At 44.1% G+C, this 27,204-nt stretch overlaps 1 protein-coding gene across 3 annotated transcripts in view; it reads right to left on the minus strand.

Annotated features, from left to right (window-relative positions):
- GRK7 (G protein-coupled receptor kinase 7) overlaps positions 1–26,822 on the minus strand; it is a 39,345-nt gene extending 12,523 nt beyond the window's left edge. For all 3 annotated transcript variants that reach the window (XR_012380319.1, XR_012380316.1, XM_025881272.2), the window contains exons 1-3: positions 26,066–26,822; positions 24,242–24,679; positions 5,615–5,889 (exon numbers count right to left, since the gene is read on the minus strand). Coding sequence is in view for 1 of the 3 variants with exons in the window: in XM_025881272.2 (XP_025737057.1) it covers positions 5,615–5,889; positions 24,242–24,679; positions 26,066–26,677 (1,325 nt within the window). In the remaining 2 variants the exon portion in view is untranslated. The remainder of the gene's footprint in view (positions 1–5,614; positions 5,890–24,241; positions 24,680–26,065) is intronic.
- Positions 26,823–27,204: the final 382 nt, after the last annotated feature.

Genomic DNA, 27,204 nt, shown 5'->3' on the forward strand with positions numbered 1-27,204 from the left:
CCTTGGTAAAAATTAATCACATTCATAGGTTTCCTTTACTTTTATTCCAGTTATCAAAAACTTTTAGGAAAAGAATTGAGGATTTCTCCCATATGCCCCCTTACAGATTCCCTACTATGTCAGATAATTACTGCAGTGGACTCTATCTAACAGTTCTAAACACAGTAATGACATTACTAATAATAACAGCGGGAATAACTGGCATTTATCCAGAACCTACTCTCAGCTAACACAAAGTTAAGCTCTGCACTTATGTTATCACATTTAACCATCACAATAATGCCTGTCTGTCTTTTCATTGTATTTTAACCTCTTCACTTGCTTCTGTATTCATAAATGGCTGTGCATCTGAAAAAGCCAAACATGGGTGAATTTTTCAAAGGAAAATTGTAATCAAATATTATTATGGAAAAGAGAAATCCAGCTGTAGGCTTCTGATGTCCAGCCATTCCCTGGGTTGTTCTGTGGTTCAGGCCTAGCCCCATCCAGAATGATGCAGGACTCCTTGGACTTATCTCATTATGACCCAGCTGAAAAACAGAAATGGAGAACTGTATCATGAGATACTACAAGTTGTCTCTTTTTTCCCCAAAGCCACCAAGTCTCCATCAATTTAAAAGAAGGAAAATGCAGGCTTGCTATCTACTAGAACCTACTGACTGATGTCGGAGTGGTTTACATCCTGTAGAGTCAGAGCCTCGAGGGAGGGTTACTGAGATAGCTTCAAAGCTTCAGAGATGAATTTTTCTCTTAAGTTAGGTTTATTCAGGTATAATTTTCACAGCAACATTCACCATTTTAAGGTATCAGATTTTGGTCGTAGGGAGGGTATCAGATAGAATTTAAATGTGGCAGAATAAGGATAGAGGGGCGCCTGGGTGGCTCAGTCGGTTAAGCGTCTGCCTTCGGCTCAGGTCATGGTCCCAGGGTCCTGGGATGGAGCCCCTTGTTGGGCTCCCTGCTCAGTGGGGAGCCTGCTTCTCCCTCTCCTCCCTGCTCCTGCTCCCTTTCTTTCTCGCTATGTCTGTCTCTCTCTCTCTCGCCAATAAATAATTAAAAAATTTTTAAAAAAGAATTTAAATGTGGCAGAACAAGGACAGAGCTAGAATTCCATCTATGTAAATCAGGAATAACCCCAAGACTCTGTGTCTCAAAGAAAACAAAGGAGCTGGAATGGGACCAGGTGCCATGAGAAAGGAGCTTGTACCATCCTGATGGCCACCAGCAGGCATGAACACAGTATCCCACAGGTCAAGAGAGCAACCTAAACTCACTCTGAGCAGCTTTAACTTGGATAAACAAAGAGTGCCCAGGGGCTCAGTAACCTTGAGAAACTTGCCAAGCCAGTCTTGACATCAGTATGAACAGTTCTCAAGGAACACCTCAAGCAACAGGCCCAAATGGCCTTGGTTTGCCCAACAGGGATGGCCACTTTAGCCCTTTTGCAACGAGCTGCAAAGAATAAGGGAACAACAGGCCACTAAAGGTTTTCTTTATGTTCCTCAGCACCCTGACTAGATGACCCTGGAGGGCAGGGCCTATGCTTTAATGCCCTTTCTCACTAAGTGTCTGTGGTTGCTGATGCTAACAACAAAAGATTAGGCTTTCCCCTATTCCTTTTACTCAGTGTCTGGACCACGACAAATTTGATCACTTTATCTTTTGCACTAATGACTCTTAACTCAGTTCCGTAATTAAAAATAGCATGGATGTTATTTTACTCTTGGATCTTGCTGGGCTGCTTCATGCAGGGATCTTTTGGCCCATCCTTAGGCAGTGCACTTTGGACAAATAAGAGAGGCTATTGATGGGGGCAACATCTTCTGCCCTAGCCAAACTGGCAGCTGCAGGAAGACTTCTCCTGCTGATTGGAGTAGGTTCTATTTCAGAGCATTTATAGGAGCTTTTGTGTTACTGAACCCTACATAGAGATTACAATGGATTTTCTTATAATAGTCAATGAAGTAAAGATACCACCCGACCATACATGAAGACCACTCTGTGGGGTTTGGTCTGCCAAGAACAGTATCTTTAGTATTGGTATGAAATTATGTGTTGGAGAAGCACTTAAGTCAGAGACTTGCATGATTAGTTGATCTTGTTCTGCTGCACTGACTGATCAGAAGAAAACCTGCAAAATGCTTAAGTGATCTTCAGCTTTTATTTTATTAGAAAACATCATAAACTCTATCTGGAGCCCTTGTGAGATGCTCAGAAAAGCTTGCAATTTATTTTTTTTTTTTTAAAGCTTTCAACTTCTCTGCAAAACAAAATTAATTCACAGACCTATGAAAACAAAGGAGGAGATCCTTCCAGTGATGTCTAAAGAGGGAAAAGGGTTTTAAAATTTTTTTCAAATGTTTGTGAATGCAAGAGGGAGGGGGCACTTGACCTCTCTGCTGTGTAACATGTTGAGTAGGCATTGCTTGGCTTTGAAGGACACCACTAGATTATCTCATCTGAATTAAAAAAAAAAATACAGAGAGTTGAAATGAAAATGTTGGAAGGTTTTCTCTTTCACCGAACAGCTGGTTTTTATATGCCTTTTCTCTAATGTTGTAAACAGTTTTATTCAAAACAGTCACAACAACAGATGCTTTATAAAAAGGTTTTGCTTGATGGAACAACCTCAGGCAATGATCCAGTGCTTTAAGGTGGCATTTTCCTGAAGAGGTTTGTCAATATTTCATTTTCTATACCCAAAGTGTGTTTACAGAGTGTCAAGATAGATTTTTCAATCAAACATACCAAGCGGGCAAGTTGTCTCTTTTCCCCAAAGCCACCTTCAGGGAGGTCATCTGAAGAGACGGTTCTCTTTCTTTGCGGCCTCTGCCGCTGTTGGGATGCCCTCTTAGACTCCCTGCACTTGAGAACCCCGGCAGTAGAGATGGTCAGGGGTCACCATTTCCGGTTCTCCTCTCCTCCCTGGGCACAATGAAGACAACACTAGCCAGACCCTTGGACCTTGCACAGGGCAAACACAAGTGAGTGTAAGTGACGCGCGAGTGGGTCACTTCCGGCCAGTGGCAGTACGAAGCTCCCCGAGGTTGTCTATGCTCTCGTCCGCTACAGTGACTGGAAGCCACGAGTTCCAGTGGAGCTGTCAGATGGATGCAGCCTGGCTCTCTGAGTCTCTGCTCCGAAGGGAGGTACCCGAAGGGAGTGCTGCTGCACCCATAAGGCACTTTGTGCGAGGGAGAAAAAAATTCTCTTCATTGCAAGCCTCAGAGACTTTGTGATTTGCTTGTTATCATGACGCGGCCTATTCTGACCACACTAATGCAACAACGTTGGAATCTACACAGGAAAATCAGTTCCACGTTTTCCTTCACTTAAATGTAGAGTTTCTGTTAAATTTCAAAATACTCATTTCTTAGTTTGGTGTCTGTCATGCTTTGAAAGTCATTACAAATGGATCTTGTTTCGCTATTTAAAATAATGAGGTTGAAAATTAAAAGCTTACCTCCATACTCTAATATTTTTAATTAAGGCAGCCTTGTTCTAGAGCCTTCACTAGCAGCTACTTGGAAGATTGAGGGTAATTTTACTGCCCATGTTCTGGGGTAATAGTAAAAATCAGTCATATTACTTCATGTTATAGCTTTCATATTTGTATATATTTTTAAATTTTGAAAATTCAATCTAAGAATTTAAGACATTCAAGCTCATAGTTCAGTCAAAATATTATCTGGCATCTCTCTTAGAACAAATTAGTAATAATTGCTATCACTTACTTTATATATATTATATCTAAACCTCAAAGTTTCCCACTGTAATAGTCAGGGTTCTCTAGAGAAACAGAACTAACAGGATGTTGAAAGGGTCCAGAATGTACCATGGTAGCATAAAAATTATTTTGAGCTGAAGGCATTTGCGAGTCAACCGATACAGGTTTTGAACTCCCCTTATCTGCCGAGAAGCAGAGACTCCCCCCAAAACTCAACTCATAAATCTTCTCTCTGGGAGTTTTAGAACCGGGAAAGATTGACTCTTATCACCAGTGACAGAAGTCTGCTCCACACCTAAACAGCCACTGCCACAAAACTATCGTATCTCCCATCTCTTCTCCTAAGGGCCCATCTCTCTCTCCTAAACGTCATTTGTTCTCCCATAAGTGCCGTTCCCCCCCAGCAATTCTAAGAAATTATTTGTTTTCATGCAAGTACCCTTCTCCTCCTCCCCTTCCCCTATTAAGATGGTCTATAATTCTAACTGATCCCAGTCACATTTTTTCTGTGAACTCTTGTATAGGTGCATAAATAAAAGCCTGTCTTTTCTCTTACTAATCTGTGTTTTGTTAGTTTCGTTTGCAGGCCTCTAAGAGGGTAGAGGAGAAGTTTTTTCTCCTTGACAATATGTGTGCATGTATATGAGAGAGACATGGAGAGAGAGAGAAAGAGAGATTGAGGGAGGGAGGGAGGGAGGGAGGATGGATGGATTATTTTAAGGAATTGATTTGCACAATTGTAGAGGTTTGGCAAGTCCAAATCCTGCAAGGTAGGCCATCAAGCTGGAGACCCAGGGAAGAGTTGCAGTTCAAGTCCAAAGGTGGTTTGCCTGCAGAATTCCCTCTTCTCCCAGGGAAGTCAGTCTTTTTCTGTGAAGGCCTTCAACTGACTGGATGAGACCCATCCATGTTATGAACAATAATCTCCTTTACTCAAAGGCTACTGATTTATATATTAAGACTATCTAAAAAATACTTGCACAGAAGCATCTAGAATAATTGATCAAAAATCTGAGTATGGTGGCCTAGTCAAGTTGTCATAAAATTAATCATTATACCCATAAATCCCCCATTTTAATACATGAGGATATTGAGACTCTGAGAATGTAATTCAATTGCTTGAGGTAAAAGGACATACAGAGCTGGGATGGGAGTCTATGTCTGCGAATCTAAAGCCCTTGGTTTTTTCTCTATATAACAGTTACCCACTGCCAAGGGCCTTTTTACAGGTCAGCTTTTACTTATTTTGTTTCTTCTAAAATAGCTTGATCTTATTATTCCCTGTAAGCAATAAAACTCGACTTTCTTCAAAAAGAAAGTGCCCTGGTACTGATGAGATTTATTTTAAGTTTTAATTGTATTCATTTTTTAATCATTCATCCACAATTCAAAATTCAGGAGATAATAGGGTTATAGAGTAAAAATCTTCATTTACGTCCCTGTCACCTGCCCCTAATTTCTTTTTATTAGAGACCATCAATCATATACATTCTTTGTATACTCTGCCCAAAATATTCTATGCAACAATTTGAATTATAGATTTCTTTTCTTTTCTCTTCTCTTTTCCCCTTTCCTTTCTCTCTCTTTCTTTCTTTCTTTTTCTTTTTCTTTCTTTCTTTCTTTCTCTCTCTCTCTCTCTCTCTCTCTCTCTCTTTCTTTCTTTCTTTCTTGTATGCTGTTTTGCACCTCACTTTATTTTAAAATATATCTTGGAGATCATTCCACATCAAGTGCTCACAGTGTCTGAAATTATCAGAAACACTTAACCATATAATATGCAAATAATAATAGGAAAAATAATAATACTTAAGCCCAAGTCCTCGTCATCAATCCAAACCTGTGGACAATGCTGACACTGCTAATTACCTCTGTTATATGGTAGTTTACCTGCTTCCTAAACGTTGCTCTGGTTTCTTAGCCAAGAAGAGTCTGCAAATATCTTTTGCTTCCTCTGTGAAGTTATCATGTTGGAATCTGACCTCTTCTTTCAGGGTTCTTTGCTTTAAATCCTCTTTACTGACTTTCTCCTTGTAATCTTTGAATGGTGTTCGTCCAGCAACCATTTCATAAATACTGCATCCCATTGCAAACCAGTCCACAGGATAGGAATAACTCACTTTATCCATTAGGATTTCAGGAGCCATATAACCATTGGTTCCAGCCTGTAACACCCCAAACAAGAAACAAAACAAAACAAAAACACTAATGTGAGTGTAACAGATGCTGCTGATTGCCTATCAAATACCCATTCTCCTTTTCTTTCTTTGTTAAGTGAATCCTAAGTATTTGGGGTGGCAATGTGTCTAACCTATTCTAGTCTCTGCTTTCCTAGCATCCTCTGGGGTAGCTGGGGTAGGCCATGTCATCCATTCTAGCCAAGAGGATTTAGCTGGAGTGCATTATAAAAGGGACAGATGAGGGGTGCCTGGGTGGTTCAGACAATTGACTCTTTTTTTTTAAATATATTTTTTCAGTAAAGTAATGACAACCTATCATCTTTAATGAAATCACATACTTTATGTTTTTTTTCTTATGGATATAATTTAATATGTTATTTATTTATTTATTTATTTATTTATTTTTTATTACGTTATGTTAGTCACCATACAGTACACCATTAGTTTCTGATGTAGTGTTCCATGATTCATTGTCTGCATATAACACCCAGGGCTCCATGCAATACATGCCCTCCTTAATACCCATTACTGAGACAACTGACTTAATCTCAGCTGAGGTCTTCTCAGGGTCGTGAGTCCATGCTGGGCATGGAGTTTAAAAAATAAATAAATAAATAAATAAATAAATAAAATAAAGGGACGGATGAGGCTGCTCTTGAAATGAGTTAGTCACCTAGCCCCTCATTTCATCATTAAGGTGAAAAGTTCAAGTGGATGTCTCTGTGATTCCCGTAAGCTCTGCCTCTGTATTTTATTCACAGATAATAGAAAATTAGATGCATGGTTTTAAAGGTTGAACACTTTATTGCTAATATTGAATGTTCATATATTATCTGGTCTGTGATTCTTACTCTATTTGCTATATAACGATATTAATATCACACATCTCTGCCTATCCCTGCACTGAAAAATTAGCACAGTCATTTTAATCTAAAAAATTCCACACATGAAAATTCATTTAACATGCATGACTATATTTTGTAGGCACATTTGTACTGACAATACATACCAAATGACCATTGAGTTAAAAATATATATTTATACATATAACTTAAAATTTACCATCTTAATCATTTTTTTTAAAGATTTTATTTCTTTGATAGAGAGAGACACAGCGAGAGAGGGAACACAAGCAGGGGGAGTGGGAGAGGGAGAAGCAGGCTCCCCACCGAGCAGGGAGCCTGATGCGGGGCACCATCCCAAGACTCTGGGATCATGACCTGAGCCGAAGGCAGACGCTTAATGACTGAGCCACCCAGGCGTCCCCCATCTTAATAATTTTTAAGTGTACAGTTCAAGAGTATTAAGTACATTCACATTGTTGTGCAACCATAATCACTTTCGATCTCCTTTCATCTTGCAAAACTGAAACTCTATACTCATTAAACAACAACTCCCTATTGCCCCCACTCCCTAGGCCCTGGCAACCACCATTCTACTTTCTGTCTCTACTAATCTGACTACTCTAGGTACCTCATGTATGGGGAATCATGCAGTTATTGTCTTTTTGTGAATGTGTTATTTTAATACATTCATTAATTCGACAAATTTTTGAAAATATTTTATATACTTATTTGAGAGAGAATGAGAGTATGTGTGTACACAAGGGGAGAGGCAGAGGGAGAGGGTGGGGGAGGAAAGAATCTCAAGCTGACTCCAAGCCAAGCATAGAGCCCCACACGGGGCTTGATCCTATAACCCTGAGATCACGACCTGAGCCAAAATCAAGAGTTGGACACTTAACTGACTGAGCCACCAGGTGCCCCCAATAAATATTTAATGAATATCTATAACATACCTTGTAATTATAAAATATACATATATATACATACACACACACACACACACAAACACATGTTTTCCAAAAACTAACTTGTTTTTGGTTAAAGTATAATGTATAATCTCTGCAGCAATTAAAAATTCAAAGAACACCTGGGGTGCCTGGGTGGCTCAGTTGGTTAACTGTCTGCCTTTGGCTCAGGTCATTATACTGGGGTCCCGGAATTGAGCCCCATGACAGGCTCCCTGCTCAGCGGGGAGTCTTCTCCCTCTGCCCCTCATCTAGTTCGTGCTTTCTCTCTCTCAAATAAATAAATAAGTAAATAAATAAATAAATAAATAAATAAAATCTTTAAAGCAAAAAAAAGGAAAAATTCAAAGAACACCCTAAAATGACAATAGGCTTCTATTAGTACATAAAAATGATCATATAAATTATTGGCAGAGTTGTGAAAAACAGATGTGCTCTACAAACTGACCCAGACTTTTAGGAGAGCAGTGAGATATAGAGTCACAGAAAATAATATGTACCAACTGTTCCTCTCCTTCAACCAGGTTACTTCATCTTGGAGTATATACCTCCAAGAAATGACTCAGAAGAAAGAAAAAGGAATCTACATGGAGATGTTCATAGCTCCATTATTTATAATGGTCACAAGCTGGAAACCTCCAAAAGCCCGTCAATAAAGACAACAGACTAGAATCTATTGTTAATATATATATATGTGTATATATATATATATTGGATATCACACACTGATTACACACTGATTACAAATATGCATTCCAGTACATCAAAAAAGGCTGGAAAGTGTTTTTAGTTTCACACACTGATTACAAATATGGATATCACACACTGATTACAAATATGCATTCCAGTACATCAAAAAAGGCTGGAAAGTGTTTTTAGTTTTTTATCGGGTGATTTTTTTCTAATTGCTTAAGTATATATTTTTATATGCATTATATATATAATGCCATAGGAATATTAAGTTTCATGGATAATTTCTACATGGGTAACAATGAAAAGCATATATGACCCAAGCACTAATGAGAAGTAATTGGCCTGTTCTGGAAGTGACTGGGTCTGACAGGCCGGGCATGAGTCAGCATGGTACTGCTGTTTTCATAGAAGCTGATATATAATTTGGGTGACCATATGTTCTGGTTTGCCCAGTACAGTCCCAGTTTACATCTGTTGTCCTGGCACCTTGTCTAGTTTTGCATTTATCCAGACAGAAGGGTCCTGTAGGTTCCCCTGAGGCCCAGGATGTAGTCTTACTCGACTTTGTATCCAAACTAGGAACTTACTATAGGGCCTCATGTGGTGCATACCCAACAAAATGTTTGTTAAACAACAGTAAAGATGGTAACTAGATGTTTTCCATTCACTATGCAACCAGTATTGAACCATGCCCTGCAGTGAGTTCTAGGGATGCCAAGACACATGATACCTGGCCGTTGCCCTTCAGGATTTACAGGCTGATGGAGACAGGTCGAAAGGTTAATTAAATAGAGTACAGTAAATGCTGTAATGGGAGTATAAAAAAAGCACAGGGAGGTGAGAGGGTGTGTATGTGTGTGTGTGTTGGGGATACTTCACTGAAGAGTGATAGCTGAGCTGAATCATGAGGGAAGAATCTGTCCCCCAGAGCAGGCTAGCCAGCTAATGAGCATGTGCAAGAGATGGAGCCAGAAATAATGTGGGGTGTTCAAGGAGCTTGAAGGAATTTGGCATTTCTGGAACACAAGATCTGTGGGATGCAATGGTGGGAGGGGAGACTAGAGGAAGAGATGTAGATGAGACTGAGAAACACTGTATGCCAAAATAGCAAAAATTTATTCCCAGTCCCCCTTTTCCCTTGTACCCCTCTACCAGAGAGGTCAGAAGGCTGAGCACTCCATCTTTCAGCTTCCTTTGTACCTAAGGCGACCATGTGATATGAGCTTTGAGAGGTGTGCAAGGCAAAGGTGCTGAGGGTTGTGGAAAAAGGGGAGTAAGCCTACTTAGAAATACATAAAAGATATAAGACAAATTAATGGATCAATAGAGGGATGGAGAGACATGTGATAAAGTGAATCTAAAAAAATATTAATGATATACAATGGAATATTGTTTGGCCATAAAAAGGAATGTACTAATACATGCTACAACATGGATGAACCCTGAAAACATTACACTAAGTGAAAGAAGCCAAATACAAAAGGCCACGTATTGTGTTTCCATTTATATAAAATGTCCAAAACAGGCAATTCTATAGAGCCAGAAAGTGGATTAGTGGTTGCTTAGGGTTGGGACAGGGGGAGTGGGAGTGACTGCTAAAGGGCAGGGGGTTTCTTTTTGGGGTGAAGAAAAGATTCTAAAATTGTGATAATGTTTGCATTGCTCTATGAATATACTAAAACCCACTGAATAGTATACTTTAAATGGGTCAATTTTACGGTATTTAAATTATATCTCAATAAAGCTGTTCAAAATGTTCATGGTAAACAGGTAGGTAGTGGGTATACAGGTGCTTGCTGTGAAATTCTTTCAACTTTCCTATATGTTTGAAAGTCTTTATAATAGAATGCAGAGGGAGGGGGCCCTTGAGTGGCTCAGTCGGTTAAGCATTGCCTTTGGCTCAGGTCACGATCCCGGGGTCCTGGGATCCAGCCCTGTGTTGTGGGCTCCCTGCTCAGTGAGCAGTCTGCTTTTCCTCTCCTTTTGCCCCTCCCCCTGCTCGTGCTCTCACTCTCTCTCTCAAATAAATAAAATCTTAAAAAAAAAAAAAAAAAGAATGTGGAGGGGAAAAGGAGTGAGGGAAGGGGATGCAATGCCAGGCATTACCAGGTGGCTGTTGGTCCATCAGGCACAATAGAATCTTCTAGAAGGGTCATAAAGAAGAACTACAGGGGAGAGTGAAGAAGAGGGAATCCATCTACCCAGCTCCCTCCCATCTCCTATTTCCATTAGTCAAGGATTACCCAAAAGCTAACTTGTCTGTATTTCCAGATATCATCCAGACCTTCAGCAGCTTGCTAGAAACCAGGATTCACATTGCAGTCTGATATTTCCTCCAATTCTAAAAGAGGAGGTACAAGTCAGCCTACAAGTGGAGCCAACAGGGTGCTGTCCAGGAGAGAGAGAAGAGGCAGAGAGGGACTGTCAGAAGGTGTGTGAGGTTTGTGGCCCAGTACACCAACTTGATGAAATTTCTCCACGATGTACTTTGGTATGGGGCTTTTTTCATTTGTGATGCTGGCTACTGGCAGGTCACTCAATCCAGGATCTAATGGCTGTCAGAATCAGGAAACTTTCTCATAATATTTCTTTGATCATTTTCTCCCTTCCATTTTCTTTCCTCTCTTTTTGTTTTTGGAAATCCTGAACATATCCCCTATGCTTCTTATCTTTTGCTTCTATTTTCCATCTCTTTGTCTTTTTCTAGGATTTCCTTTTTTTATTTTTTCTAGGAGAACTTCCTCTATTTTTTCCCCAACTCTTCTATTTTTTTTAAGTATTTTATTATGGGAAATTTCAAACATATACAAAAGAGAGACTAGAATAATAAACCCAGTATATGCTACACTCAGCTTCAAGAATTATCAACAAATGGTCAGTCTTGTTTCATCTGTGTCCCCTACCCACTCCCACTGGCCCAGACTCTCCTAGACATCATCATTTATATTTCACTATGAGTCTCTAAAAGGTAAGGCCACTTAAAAGCAAACAAACAAAACCAAAGCACTACAATATCATTATCTCGCTTTAAAAATATCAAAAATTCTTTAACATTATCAAATGTCTGGACATGTTTACACTTCTCCAATTGTGCTATAAAATTGTCCTCTAAATAGTTTGCTTAAATTTGGATCTAAACAAAGTTCACACAGTGTCATTGTTTGGTATGTCTCTTTAATCTCTGTGAATATATAAATTCCTCATCTGTCTGCCTCCCCAGCCCACTGGAAGATTTTGTTGGAAAAGCTGGCTAAATTCTAGAGTGCCCCAGGTCAGATTTTGCTGACTGCCTCCCTGTGGTGTCATTTAACATGTTCCTCTATTCTTTGTATTTCCTGTGAATTAATAGCTAGATCTAGAGGCTTAATCCTTCTACTGAAATTTCATTTCTGCAAATGTTTTTTATTAAAGTATCATTGACATAGAATAGTGTGCACAGGTCGTAGATGTTCAGTTCAGTAAATTTTGATAATTGAATACACCCACATAAATACCACCCAAACAAGATATAGAACATTTCATCCACCCAGAAAGTCCTCTTGTGTCTCTTTCTAGTCCATTCTCCTCTCTACTTCCTGCGACCACTTTCTGATTTCTGTCACCATAGATTAGTTTTGTCTGTTCTTGGATTTCATGTAAATGGAATTGTATGGTAGATACTCTTTTGTGTCTGACTCCTTTTTTTAACATAATGTTTTTGAGATTTATCCATGTTGTCCTGCAAATTTATTGTGAATTTTTTTATTTCCAAATGTCCTTTTTCTTCTCTGAATGTTCCCTGTTTTCTAGCATCTGTTCTTGCTTCATGGATGCAATATCTTCTCTTAAATCTCATAAGACATTAATTATACATTTTTAAAAAATGCTACCTTCTATTCATTGCATTGTTCCTACTTTCTATAAGCTTCTCTCTTCTGTTTGTTTTTGCATAGTCTTTCATTTTGGAGGGTTCCTTCAAATAACAAGTGATCTTTGACTACTTGTATTTAAGAATGTAATACCAAAAAGCTGACAAGAAGCTTGTCAACTGATGGACTTCACTGTAGGGTGATCTCGCCAAGCCATTTCAGGGGGGACCCCACCTGTGAGTACCCACAGACCTTTTGTGTTAGGCTACTCCATTTCCTCAGAGAGAGATATGCTCCAATACCCCACTTGAGAGGGGTCAGCCTGCTTGCTGTCATGCTGGGAGCTAAGGTGGGGAGGGGACTGAGGGTCTCCCCACGTCACATAGTATTTCATGCTCTACAACTCTCAGTTGGACTTTATGTTCCTGCGTCCAGCTTCTCTCTGGTTCAATCTCTTCTGCCGGAGTGGGAGAAGCAGGGAGAAAGACTACAAACAACATCCAGCTGCAGTTCAGACAGTGGTGCTTGGTAAATTCTACTTAGCAACACTGATTGTGAGTTTGCTCTGTGTGTGGCACCCTTCCAATGAGCAGATTTCAGAAGCAAGTGACTTTAGTGATTAAAATAGTTAACTGGGACACCAGATAAATATCAGTTGCTCAGTAGAAGGTATAGGGTGAAAGTGGAGAACATGCCTTGTCCTAAACAAAGGATGTGAGACGCAGCTAGGGGAAAAATTGGAAATAACAATGTAAAATGCTTATTAAGTGCTCATTACATGCTAAATACTTTCTCAATTGCTTTATGTGAATTTCTTATTTCATCTTTATTTTTTTAAGATTTTATTTATTTATTTATTTATTTATTTATTTATTTATTTATTTATCAGAGAGAGAGAGAGAGAGAAAGAGCACAAGCAGGGGGAACAGCAGGTAGAGCAGGCAGAGGGAGAAGCAGACTCCTTGCTGAGCAGGGAGCCCAATGCAGGACTCGATCCCAGGACCCTGGGATCATGACCTGAGCTGAAGACAGACACTTAACTGACTAAGCCACCCAGGCATCCCTTGTTTCATCTTTATGATAACCCTATGAGATAGAAACTATTTTTATCTCCCATTTTACAGATTAGAAAACTGAACTACAGAGGGTTTAAATCTTGCCCAAGGTCACCCACCCAAGATTCACACAGAGCTCTGCACTTAGAATCACGACATTACACTGCCTCTTTGGAAGTAGGTGATGTGGCTTTTTCTTACCCTTCCAAGTTCCCTTCAGGATTTCTTTTTTCTCCTTAGAGTCTTCTCCTTCCATCTCCCCATCTACCAAGGACCAAGACCTCATCTTGGTCCATTCCTGCTTAAGCTGCTTCCCTTCCCCTTTTCCCAACATCCTTTGCCTGTATCTCTGCTAATCAGGCTGGCTGGGCTGCTCCACACTACAGAGATTGCTAGGAGGAGGGAACCAGATCCCGAGCCATGCTCCGGGACCACCTTGCTCCCTCCCCAGGGAAATAAATGAAGAATCAGCTTGCCATCTTTACAGCACTATAGTCTCTTGGTGTAATGGAAAGAGCACAAGACAGCATGCAGGGTAGCTTTAGATCCCTTCCAAATAATTTTCAGGACTAAATTTACCTCTTGGCCCTAAAGACAGAAAATGTCAGTGATGGAATTTTGAAGGGCACCACCTCCTTAAGGAGTGGAGCTATTTCACAGAGAAGAATGGAATTAGAGGCACACGCCAGACTCTAAGCACCCAAATTCCATCGCAGCCTCCAGCTGAAAAAATTAATTGCCTGCCCTTTATGCCATTTGTCTTCTGCATGTGAACTGCCTCCTCAGAGTGGGGTAGGAGGAGAGAACGGGCCAAGCAGCATGGGGCAGGGTCCAACCACGCTGACCTCTCACAGCTCAGTTTAACTCCTGCAATTACAAAGGGCCTCCACACATCAGTCTCTGTGTCATCAAAAAAGTCACTTTCAGTCCATGTGACCAGAACGGCCATTGTCAGGGCTAGAGGGATCACTCAAGCGTCAGCAGCCACAAAACTCTTAGAGGAGGTTTCTGTATATATTTTTTTGTTCTGTTTCCTTCATTTTGTTTTGCTTTTGTTTTATAGTGCCTTTTGATGGACCCACATAGTCAACACCTGGTCAGGCAAAACAAGGTATACCCAACATTGCAGGGCATCAAGCATCAGACCTCACAGGGTTTAGGAAGCCAGTAATAACGCCTCCTTCCATATTGCCCCCCAGGGGGGCAGCAAGAAGTACAACTACTACAGTTACCGCGTGTGTATTGCTTAGGCCCATCAGGACCACCGGACACCTACAAGTGCTGAAACTTTGAGGAGGATGAACACCCTAGGGTGGGATCAGGATCGGAGCCAGCCTGTCCGGACCCATGCAGACACCCCTTACATTGTTCTTGCTGTTGGATGCTGGCTTCCACTGACCCTGTAGCTGTTGTCATTCTTACCCCTGGGCCCATGGGAGCCCAGTGGCAAGGCCAGGCTGGGTGGATTCTGTCCTCTGAACAGTCCCAGTGTGACTGTGGGCAGCAGTGGACTGTGACCTTGGCAGTGCTGAGAACAGGGAGGGGCCTTTCAGAGGGACTGGGAGGGCACAGTTCACATCTTAATAGCTTTATATATCCATGAAAAAGTGTGTGTGTGAATTCGTGCAGGTGTATGTTGCCAGTCCTTCAAGGTCAAGGTCACCAGTAAGCCTCCGGCTCCCACTGAATCTGAAAAGGTGGCAAGCTTAATTAGAAGAAACGGCAGCATCATGCCCCCGGTGTGTCCAGGCCAAGCTGGATTTGATGACCAGGCGGGGAGAAAGATGCAGAAAAGGAAGCTCTCTGCGTTTGTCGGTGGTGGCCCAGCAAACTGGCCAGCGGAGCAAGAAACTGCCCGCGGTGCCTCTTCCCCCCAGCTCATCACAAACCAGATCCACTCAACAGCACAATCCAAACAGAAGAGGGAATCAGAATGTACATCTTTTGTTTGCCGTGGCAGGAGAACTGTTGAGCAGAGGAAAAAAACAAGCTGAGCTTAGCGCTATCAGCTGTTTCCTGGGGCTCGCTCCTTCCTTCCTCCGAGGGGGGCCTGGCCGCTTTGTTCTTGTTCCCAGCTGCTCCTCTGCGCCTTTAAGCGGTGGCCTTTGCAGACCTCAGAGGAATGCGGCCTGAGACCCCAGGGGATTTAGCTGCGAGGCTCCGCCTGTGTGCTCAGCCCCAGGCTGCAGCCTCCAGAGGGCTTGCTTTTGCTCCCTGTCTGCTTTCTGCCGGCCACTTCCTAGGTGCAGCAGGAACCTCACCAGATGCAGCTTCCTGCTCTTTCTGACACCCCTGGGAGGACACCCATGCCAGAGAGACCCTGCAGGGGATCCAAAAGAGAGGTTTCTGCAATACTGCTTTCCACAGCCGTCTAGCCTGGCGTCATTCGGTGGTGGCTCAACCTCTCTGAGCCTCACAGCTCCTACTCCACAGGGCCATGATAAGGATTAAAGCGATAAAACACAGAGTACCTCCCAAAAGCCTGGCACACAGCGGGCCCTCAACAGGTGTTAGAGACCATGGTCACTAAGTCTGGGTTCCAGGTGTCTCAGGCAGGAGAGCTACACAAGAAGAAAAACTCCAAAGCCTCTAAGATTCCATCAGATTGAAAGGCAGGGCCTGGCACGTGGGCAGAGATCAAGAGTTGTGTGCTCTTTGGTGGTTTCATGTTCCCTGTATCTCTCTGGCAGCGGGCTGAGGCATATTTTCCATGGTGTCTCTAAGATGTGAGAAGCAAGGCAACTGCATGTGCCTGCCTGGCTCGGTCAAGAGGGGAGCTGCATGCCCCCCACCCCACTGTACACACTGCAGCCCTGGGGTCCTGCAGGCTCCCTGTGCCTGTCAGAGAGCAAAGCACAGGTGCAAAGGTCACCTGAGAAGCTACAGTGCCGACAGGTGAGGCAGAAACAGTGCAACAGAAGGGATTGTGACCGAGGGGTCTGGTACTTGGCTTCGTAGAATAATCAGAGCAATCATTCTTTGAGTCCTACCAAGGGCTGACCCTCTGCTAGGCATTTATCTGCCTTGCTTCTTAATCTTCTCATCAAACCTCAGAGGCAGGCGGTATTAACCAGGCTCACTGAAGAGGCACGACTTGCCTGGGGTCAAGCGCAAGGCTATGGCCAGACTAAGTGGCATGTCTGTGCCAATTAATGGAAGGCACTCTGCATGGCTTGGCATGTAGAGCACGAGTTGGCCCTCAGTCCTCAGTGTCCCTAGGGCCAGGCATCCCACGTGAGGGGTCAGCCTGTGCATCTGTCCCAGCAGCCACAGGAAGTGGCAGAGCCAGGACTGGCACACACACTTCTTCTCTCTGGTTGGCCCTGTGGACCCTGAGGACCGTATTTCATCAGCTGCACTCGATCTGGATGGATGCTCTGAGCTTCCAACATGTGTCCATACCAACAATGATGATGCAACTTTTTGGTCCCTGATCATATCATCCTGCATGACAGTCCCCTCCTGCCACCCCTGGAGCCTCTCTCTCCTCGCTCTTACAGTTCCCTGGACAATGTGTTGCCAGGGCCCCTCCAGGTCCCAGGCCCTCTGCCTCACTCCCTCCTGTTTACTCTCATCCCGGCTCCTTCTTCCTGAGTGTCCTTCCAAAGCTGCTTTTGTCATTTTCTTGCCCGAAAGCCTTCAGTGGCTCCCCAACACCCTAGGCGCTGAGTTGGAATGCCCTTGTTGGACTCCTCCAGCCTCCTAGGGACTGACATCTGCTATACTCACCGGCTGTCACCCCCTTCCAACCCTGTGACTCTGCATTCTAAGCAGCTGCAGAGTCACTCTGTTCTGTGCCTGAGTGCTAGGCCTCTCGTTCCAGGCTTTTAGCTGGGCAGGATTTTTCAACTGTGACAGTATGGACATTCTGGGCCAGATGGTTCTTTGTGGTGGGGGCTGTGCTGTGCACTGTAAGATGTTTAGCGGCATCCCTGGCCTCTACCCACTAGATGCCAGTAGCATTTCCCCCATCATGACAACCAAAATGTCTGCAGAGAGTGCCAGAAGTCCCCTGGAGGCCAGAATTGCCCTCAGTTGAGGACCACGACCTATGCTGCTGACCCTCTGCCTAGCCCATTCTCTTTCTTCCTTACCTGCCTAGCTTCTGTTTGCCTTGTACATCTCAACTTGGTTGTTATTTCCTCCAGGAAGCCTCTCCTGACACCGTGATCCTATGTCACGTTGGGTGCCCTTCCTGTGCACCCAACATGGACAGCTTTGGTCATGTGTATTTTTACCACCCTTTTACTGTCAGTCTCTTTCCAGTCCTGGGGCCTTCTGGTTCCCTGTACTCAGGTACTTTGCACTGGCTCTGCCACCTGGAGTGGAGACTGTGGTACTCTGCCCAGATCCCCTCTGCAGGTGTGGCCTCCCTTGCTGCTGGGATCGGGCCAGTCTGCGGTACAGCTGAACCATGCCCTGTGCTCAGCAGTAGCCCTGTGTTCAGCAGTAGCCCTGTGCTGGGGTTCGATGCTGTGTGGGAGCTGTCTTGACACATTTCTGAATTTGGATCTTGGATCTTGTCAGTTAAGTCCAGTGAGATGATAGAGCATGCCCCTGGGATGGGGAGCCTGGCTCACACACAGTCCTGTCTCCCGCCACATTTCCACCTCCTAGCCGTGGGCTCCTGGCTGTTTCCTCCACTGTCTCTGCTCGGCAACTGTTGTGACCCTTTGCTGCTGTGAGGGGCCTGGACTCAGGTGCAGGGTTGGGCTCAGGGTTGGGGTCAGGCACCTGCTTCTTCAGGCCCACCCATTGGGTGGGGCACTGATGCCTACGAGGGTCTTCCCTTACTCCTATCTTTCTAAACCTAAAGGAGTGTGACACTGAATAGCAAAAACCACCATGACTTTCAACAAGATTAATCATGGAAGAAACGAGAGAGCTTTCTGCCAGCATTTGAATGAGGGTCCCCCACGTGCAATTCATGAGGAGCCTAGAAAATTATGTAGCCAGCCCTGGCTGGGACCACTGACTGCTGATGGCTCACAGCTGCACCTCACCCTGGGACCTGCTCTCGGCCCCAGGCAACTGCCTAGCCTAAGCTGCCCCCCTGCTAGCAGCCACACAAAGCCACTGACTGGCCCATGGGGGCATACAAAAACCTAAACTCTGACCCCTATTTGGGACAACTCTGAAGGGCCATCCCAACTCAAGAGCTTGTTGAAGGACTGACTGAGGTCTTGGTTCCACTTCATTGTGGATCAGCTTCTCCCTCTGCCCAATCCTGCCTTCCTCATGGGGAGATCTCCTGAGAATGCACCCTAATAAGTCTTCACATGGAAATGTGTCTCCAAGTGTGTTTCCAGGGAACCTACCCTAAGACACTGCTCCAGGGACTTTGCTGATATCCCTCTGATAGCAAGTTAAATTGTATTTCCCTTATGGTTAACGCTTGGATTCTCACAAATTAAGTCAAATCCTCCTTGGAGAGCCCCATGTACCACATCTTCACAACATTTATTATAATTGACACTTTATATTCCTGTGAGTGATTTTTAAGTTCTATTTTCCCTAGACTAAGTTCCATGAGGGCAGGAAATCATGTCCATTTTTTGCTCATCTTTCTATCCTTTAGGTTTAGCACAGTCCTGGCATGTGGGAAATGCTCAATACATATATGGTGAATGAAGGAGTGAGTGAGTGAATGCCTTTTGGTTTTTTTTTTTTTAGACTTTATTTATTTATTTGAGAGAGAGAGAGAGAGAGAGAGTGAGAGACAGAGAGCACGAGAGGGAAGAGGGTCAGAGGGAGAAGCAGACTCCCCGCTGAGCAGGGAGCCCGATGCGGGACTCGATCCCAGGACTCCAGGATCATGACCTGAGCCGAAGGCAGTCGCTTAACCAACTGAGCCACCCAGGCGCCCAGAGTGAATGCCTTTTGAATGAAGAGATGTTAAAAATAATTCTTAGGCTGGGTGCCTGGGTGGCTCAATTGGTTGGGCAGCTGCCTTCGGCTCGGGTCATGATCCTGGAGTCTCGGGATCGAGTCCCGCATCGGGCTCCCTGCTCAGCAGGGAGTCTGCTTCTCCCTCTGACCCTCTTCCCTCTCGTGCTCTCTATCTCTCATTCTCTCTCCCTCAAATAAATAAATAAAATCTTTAAAAAAAATTAAAAAAATAATTCTTAGGCTTTAATGAATATTTTTGAATGCCCTTAATAGTGATAAATACTTTCAGAATGGATTGGATGGTAGTGGTCAAAAATTACTAGGCACTAAATTTAGTTAATGACAGTGGTTATACTTTTGGTGGAGACCAACGTGTGACCAAGAAGTAACCAGAATTCCACTCGTATAAGGCTCTTCCACTGTTTCTCAGAAGTGAATTCTCAAAGAGAAAGAATTTTGGAGCAGGGTCATAATGATCGTGAGGTATGAAGGTGTTAATTTTGATGAAACACATTCTGAGATCTTTTCAAAATCACTTCTTCAGTGTGTCTCTAACACTGTATTCAGGACAATAGAAGCTTCAGACTAAATATAATGCCCAACCTCTGTCACCCATCGTCCCTCTGAATGTAAGGAGTTGGTCAGAAGCTTCAGAGCAGGACAAGGTAACCAAACATGTCACGAGCCTTTGGCTCACAGTTCTAACTTCGTTCCCACTCCTGACAAAAGAACACATCTTAAGGATTCATGTTCCATAAAATCTGAAGGTCACTGTTCTCCACTTAGAATAAGGAATTTGAAAGTCCCAGCATGAACCCCACTGCCCAATGTTCCTATTATATTTTCCCAGAGTCTCTAAAAAAGTGATGTGAATTAGTTTTATTGTATGCATGTAGATATCAGCTGAGAAGAGGCAGGAGTGCTTATCACATTTATTAAAAGTGAATGCAGAGAGTGGCTGGGACCATGTTTATTTATATTGTGCCTATGTGTGGGAAGCTGGCTCTGAGACATTAGTCACATCATTCCTGTACGTGGGGGTGCTCCTTTTTGAAGTCTTAACTCTGTAAGAGGTTCAGCTGGACTTCTGGTTGGTATCCATATCAGACCAGTCTGAGGAAGATATGCTAATGTCATCACATATACTTATTCTGAGCTTTACTGGAGAAAAGTCTTTTATAGCCTTAAAAACCTAGGCCATGTCCTGCTCTCTGTGTGAATTTAACAGGGTAGAATCAAGACTGTAAGTGCCCTTGAATCTGATGTACCTGGGTTCATATCACATATTAGAAATGTGACTTTGAGTGGGTAACTTAACCTCTCTGAGTCTCAATTTCTCCATCTGTAAAATGGAGCTAATAATATTCCTACCTCATAGAATCTTCTTAAAAAGGATCTAGATCCCATTATCTCTTAAGGGGTCAGAAAGCTTTCAAACTTTTCAAACCATGGAGGTAACAGCAGTTACTAGGGGTATCCACTCTTTTTGCCTAGCTGACATCCATTTCTCATTCTTTTCCAACCTGATTTTCCTTTGGAGAACACATTCTTCTGATGTCAGTCCATGAGATTTAGATGGGACAGACCTTCTCCCTGGCTCCTGGGAACGGAAGTGATCTCATCCTGGTCAGTGGAACTGGTTGTGGTTGGGCATGTGACTTGAGTTGTCCATTGAGAGTGTTCCCTGGGAAATGTGAAGGAACTGTTTATAAAGAAGTGTTTTCTTTCCATGGGGTTGCTCAGCTGGTAGGGTATGTATGGAGATGCTGGTGGCCTTTGTGCAGGGATCACCCAAGTGAGAGTGAGGCTAACACTGAGGACACCAGAGCAGGGAAACAGGAAGAGATTCTCAGGGAATCCACTGCTCAGGCACCTGGATCAAGCCAAGCCTCTGAGCTTCTTAGGTATGAAAACCATTAATTTCATTTCTTAAATAACTTCCTTTTGTCCCACAAGAACCCTGACTGATAGTCTAGTAAATCATAGTAACTTATTCCATATGTTGATCTTTTGAATTTATAAGTCTTTTCTTCCAAATAATTCAAAGACTCTCTCATAGACGCTTAAAACTTGGAGATGAAGGAGGCCTTAAGGCCTACCTAAGATGGCAGACAGTAAGTCAGTGACACAGCTGGAATAGGGACTCAGGTTTTCTGCCTACCCAGCCAGCACTCTTAAGCATCCTTGCCTCTCCTGGTATGTCTGCCTCCATCTTTCTCACACCTGAGCAGAGCCACCTGTGTCTTTCTTCTCTGAGGTGCCTCCTGTCACCATATTCTAAGAATGGTTCTGTGCTTGGGCGCCTGGGTGGCTCAGTTGGTTGAGCGACTGCCTTCAGCTCAGGTCATGATCCTGGAGTCCCGGGGTCGAGTCCCACATCGGGCTCCCTGCTCAGTGGGGAGCCTCCTTCTCCCTCTGACCCTCCCCCTTCTCATGCGCTCTCTCTCTCTCAAATAAATAAATAAATAAAATCTTAAAAAAAAAAAAAAGAATGGTTCTGTGCTTTTCTCATCCCCTCCACTGAGGACAGCCATGTTTTAAGAGAAGGAAGTCCAGGTGTGGGTCTTTTTTTTCTTTTTCCTTCAGGTGTGTGTCTTGATGGAGCCTAGGTGAGAGGCCAGGGGGGGCTGAACTGTAGACACAGGACTGCTCAGAGCCCAAAGCCTTTCCTCAACCCACATCACCTCATGTGTGGATCCTTTCAGTAGCTGCTTGTGGGTCCCCCACCCCCAGTCTCTTTCTTCTTTAATTCATCTTACACAGTGTCCAAATTATTTTCCTGAAGAATCACTCCAGTCATGCCACTTTCTTGTTGAAAAACCTTCAGTGGCTCCCTATTGCCTATAGAGCAATGTCCAAAGTGCGTCACCTAATATCCCCCAATAGCCTGAAAGGGCCTGTGCCCCTTCAAGGATGACTAGCTCCTACCTAGGGAAGAATTACCCACTTGGAAGAATCAAGTCCAGAGTTTCAAATTCTATTACAGCCTAAAGTTCTATTATAATAGATGGTACACATTCTGAGCCCTGTTGGAAAGGAAAACATTGTCCCTCTCACAATGTCTAGCACCTTACTATCTTTTTGATTAATTTTGATGCTATCATATGAAAATCTTTCCCCCAGCTACCTTCTATTAACTCACAGTTCTGTAGGTCAAAAGTCTGGGTACAGCATGGCAAGTTTCTTTGGTTAGGATCTTACAAGACCCAAGTCAAGATATCTGCTGGGTTGCATTCTTACCTAGAGCTCAAGATTTGCTTCCAAATTCAGATGGTTATGGCACATGGAAAAGGCCAAAATGCCAGAGATATTGATCTCATCATCCTGCAGCTGCTGAACTAATACCAGAGCCACTAATCTCCACACAACTTGTTACATAAGGAAAATAAACCCCTGTCTGATTTAATCCACTGCTATTTGGGTTTTCTATGATAGGCTGCTGAAATCAACCCTTAACTGATACAGCTCCCATGACTATGCCATTCCTACCTCTCATTCTATTTATTTAACCTAACCTCTTCAAGGCTCTTCTTCCACATCCCCTACACATTGATATTCCCCAGCTGCCATTCCTAGTCCTCTTCCCTCATTATTTCCCATGTGACTCAGTGGTGCCTGAAGCTTCCCAAGTCACAGTGACTCCAAATCCCAATATCTAGCCCAGACCTTTCTCCATAGCACCAGACCGACAGGTCTAAATGCCCAGGGAACATCTCTACCTGCCTGTCTCATATACAACACAGTCATCACTGACTGAATTTGCTAGCTTTTCCACAGTTCTGCTCTTCCTTCCAGTCAGTGGAGCTAGAGACCCTCTCTGTTCCTCACCATCATACCCAGCTGGTCTTGATGTCCTGGTCTCTTTCCAATGGCACCAATCTCCTCCCACATCTTTAATCCTACTATTTTCTACAAGTACCCACCATCTCTTCCTGGGTCACTGCATTAGCCTCTTAACTAGGTCCTCTGCCTCCCATCTACAACCCAAATTGGTCTTTTAAAAATGCAAATCTACTCATGTCATTCCCCTTCTTGAAAGCCTTCAATGGCTCCTTGGCCCCCACAAGAAAGCATTCCAGTGACTTTGCATGATCTGAACCCTACACATCTTGTCCACACCCCTTATATTACAGCTACATAAAATCACCTGCACTTTCCCAAATTTGCCACGGTTTTTCTCACTTCATTGCCCAATTATCCTTTCTGCCTTATAAGTTGGAAACTGTACAAAAACAAAGTTTCAAGTGAATATTTAAGAGCCTGACTTAGGCCCTTGTCTTCCTGAGCTTTCTCCCACCTTTGTGGACAGAAACGCAGTGGTAAAGACCTGCCAGAATCAAAGAGAGTTTGTATTGTTTACTTAAATACTTGCTAAATTAATGAAAGAATTAATACCCTTTAAATCAAAGAATTCTCTGCAAGCCACTTCGAACCAAATTGATCAAAATAAATATCAGTTGCCTTTGTTCTCTTCTATACATTTTCATTCAAAATTTCACCTTTATCCAAAGTAAAACATACCCCCCGCCACCACCACCCCCCCGCCAATTGGCACTCAGTGGGAAAAGAGATATTTACTTTAATGTGCTAAGTATTAGGGGTTTCTTCTTTTCCTTATCCTATTAAAGTTTACCTGCCAGGATCCTGGAATTTTAGGACCCAGCCTCTAAAATTTTCCCGAGGAGGAAACCAAGGCTCTATTGACTCAGGATCATGGCACTGGGGAGGTGGTTATTGGTGGAACATACTAGATGCTCACTATGGATTCAGCTCTTTCCATCTCACCGTGAAAGCACAGACCATCTCCAACTCACAAAGAAGGCTCCCTGTGTCTGCCAGAAGAAGAGAGCAAAGTAGCCCCCAAATAGCCAGCTAAGCTAATCCTCTTACAACACTCCACTCAAGGCTCCACAAAATGGCTTTAGGAAGAAGGAAATTAGAAGAATTATGCCCAAGGCTCCGTTTGCAAGGGGAATAGATCAGCCCTCTCCCCTCCTCTCTGACTCTGTGCCCCACCCTTAGGACCGAGGAGAGCCACTCACCCTCTGTGTGACAGGCTTGCCGTCCTGGATCTGCACGGCCAGCCCCAGGTCAGACAGTCTGCAGTTGCCGAGGTCATCCAGAAGCACGTTCTCGGGCTTCATGTCCCGGTAGACGATGCCGAGGGAGTGGAGGTGCAGCACTCCACAGGTCATCTGGGCCGAGTAGAAGACCACCCTGCTCATGGCCAGGCCCCGCGTGCCCACACTATAGATGTGGAACTTGAGGTCTCCCCCGTTCATCAGGCTCATGACAAGGCAGAGATGGGACTTGCTCTCAAAGGCATAGGCCAGAGAGACGATGAAAGGGCTGCTGACCTTTTCCAAGATTTCCTTTTCTAAAAGAGCCATTTTCTCACCATTTTTCTTCTTCAGCCGCTTCTTGTCCAGTTTCTTACAGGCATACATCTTACCAGTGTTTTTCACCTGGACAGCACACACCTTAAGGGAAGAAAGAAAGGGAGTGGATGAGGTAGAAGTAGGAAGCACTGGAGAGTAAAGGGAGTGAGGCTGATTCAGGGTGTGGAAGGGCAGAAATCAAGGGAGGTAAAAAGATGGCGGGCTTCTGAGAAAAAGAGAAGCCATGAGTAATAGGGGTTCTTCAGGAAAGAGCTGGGACCACCATGAGGTACCACTGTACCTCCCACTAGGAGGACCATAATGAAAAATAAAGGGGAAATAGCAAGTGCCAGCAAGGATGTGGAAAAACTGGAACCCTCATGCCTTGCTGGTGGGAACCTAAAATGTGGAAGATTTTGGTGGTTCCTCTGAAAGTTAAATATAGAATTGCCACATGACCCAGCAATTCCATTCCTGGGCAGAGACACAAGAGCAATGAAAACAGGTATTCAAATACACGTACATGGATGTTCATAGCAGCACTGTTCAAGACAGCCAAAAGGTGGAAACAATCCAAGTGTCCAGCAACAGATGAATGGATAAGTGAAATGTAGTATCCCCATACAATAGACTAGTCAGCTCTGAAACGGAATGAAGTACTGGTAGACCTATGATGTGAATGAACCTCTAAAACACTATGCTCAGTGAAAGAAGCCAGATACAGAAAGTCACATATCGCGTGACTCCATTTACACGAAACATCAGAGTCGGCAAAACCACGGAGACAGAAAGTAGACCAGGAGACACCAGGGGCTGTTGGGAGGGGGACAGAGAGTAACTGTTAACAGGTATAGGGGTAATGGAAATGTCTTGGAACTACGTAGAGGGGATGGTTACACAACATTAGTATGAATGTACTAAGTGCCACTGAATTGTATACATTTTTGTTGTTAGTGGTTAATTTTACGTTATGTGAATTTTACCTCAAAACATGTCTTTCTAGTGCTCGCCTCGGCAGCACATATACTAGAAAATGTTTTTCTACTTAAAAAAAGAAAGGGCTGATGACAGCAGTGGTATAAAACTGATTCTAGACTTTACTTCAAGATAAGTGTTTTCTCAGATACCTGAAGTTTTTCTCAAGTTACATCCATTACTGCAATTAAAGGGAAAGGGAGAGCTCCCGCTGTTGTGTGTTGCTATCATTCTCCAAAGCATCCGGGGCACTTCAGCGTGCTTCTGGTGTAGACCCCATGATAAAGATTCTTGGCCAGCTCCATGTTTTGTTTGTCTTTCCTATGCCACTCTTATTTTATTTCACGTGGTGACCAGAAAAAAGATGTGAGAGTGAGCTAGGAATTCTCCACAGGCAGCACTGAAATTAGTTCTAAGTAAGTTCTCTTAAGATTTTTTTTTTTTTAAAGGTAAAACAAACCCCTTTTATGCTGTGTACTTCCCCTTCCAGTCTGGCCATTCTGAGACACTTACCTCCCCAAAACCACCTTTCCCCAGGACTCGGAACTCATTGAAGTACTTTTCTGACACCGGTTGCATCTCAAAGACTTTCCACTGCAGAAACTTGTCATAGAAGGGGCTGGCCAGGAAATCCTGGAAGGGCTGGTCCTGCAGGAAGGCCATGACCTCGGCCTTGGCCTGTGCTACCAGGGCTAGCTGCTCTTCCTTGGCGGTGGCTGCTTGGCACTTGGTGGCCAGCACTGGGCTGAGGAAGGGGTGCGGGTGCCCTGGAGCAGAGGCAGCCACACAAGTGGCCACCAGCCCCTGCAGCATGCTGCCCTTGACGGGGCCCTCCTCAGCCAGCTCCCAGCTCTGCACCTCCTCGAGGAAGGCCACGGCCTCTTGGTATGGGGGCACTGTGGCGAGGAAGTCCCGAAAGAGACGGCGGCCGATGGGCTGCTGCTCGCAAAGGCTGTTGAAGTCCTGGGGCAGGGACTGGCGCAGCTGGGTGCAGCTCTGTGGCCCAGGCAGGGTCAGGCTCCGGCGTCGCCGCTGCAGCTCCCTGCTGTCTCCATCCGAGGTCTTCCGGGCCTGCAGGTAGGCCGTGTTGGCGATCAGGTTGTCCAGGGCCCCCATGTCGACCATGGCTGAACACAGGGTATGCTCCCGGGAGAAGAAAAGGAAGGCTGGAAGGCTGTGGTGGGGACCCGGTCAGCTCTGGGGGCCAGCTGGCTGGTTTCCCTTGCCAGGTGCAGTAGCTTGCAGAGGATTTACAGCGAGGCTTCTAGTCTGCGGGTGGGCCTGGTGGAGGGTACAGAAAGAGGTTTCTCTGGTAAGAAGCTTTGCTGGCTATGTATAGCAGGCCAGGGAAGGGCACAGCACAGGTCACGCTCCCGTCCACCAAGAGGAAAACAGCCTGACACACCTGCGGGGGCTACTTGTTCATCACGGGGGCCTTTTCCATACGTGGCTGCTCCCTGAATATGCAGCTACCACTTTCCAAAGGAAAGGAGTCATCATAAGGTGATATACTATTTGCTGCTCACGGCATTATTTTACTAAACTGTTTCTAATTTGACACGTCTCCTGCCAGGCTCAAGCTATGTAAACTCCTAGGAATGCCAGGTCAGGAAAAGGAACGGTGAGAAGCAGGAGAGGTTTTCTTCCTTGTC

The sequence above is a fragment of the Callorhinus ursinus genome, unplaced genomic scaffold, assembly GCF_003265705.2.
Source record: "Callorhinus ursinus isolate GAN/ISIS: 27379988/994484 unplaced genomic scaffold, GSC_fseal_2.0 scaffold1, whole genome shotgun sequence".
Lineage (NCBI taxonomy): Eukaryota > Metazoa > Chordata > Mammalia > Carnivora > Otariidae > Callorhinus > Callorhinus ursinus.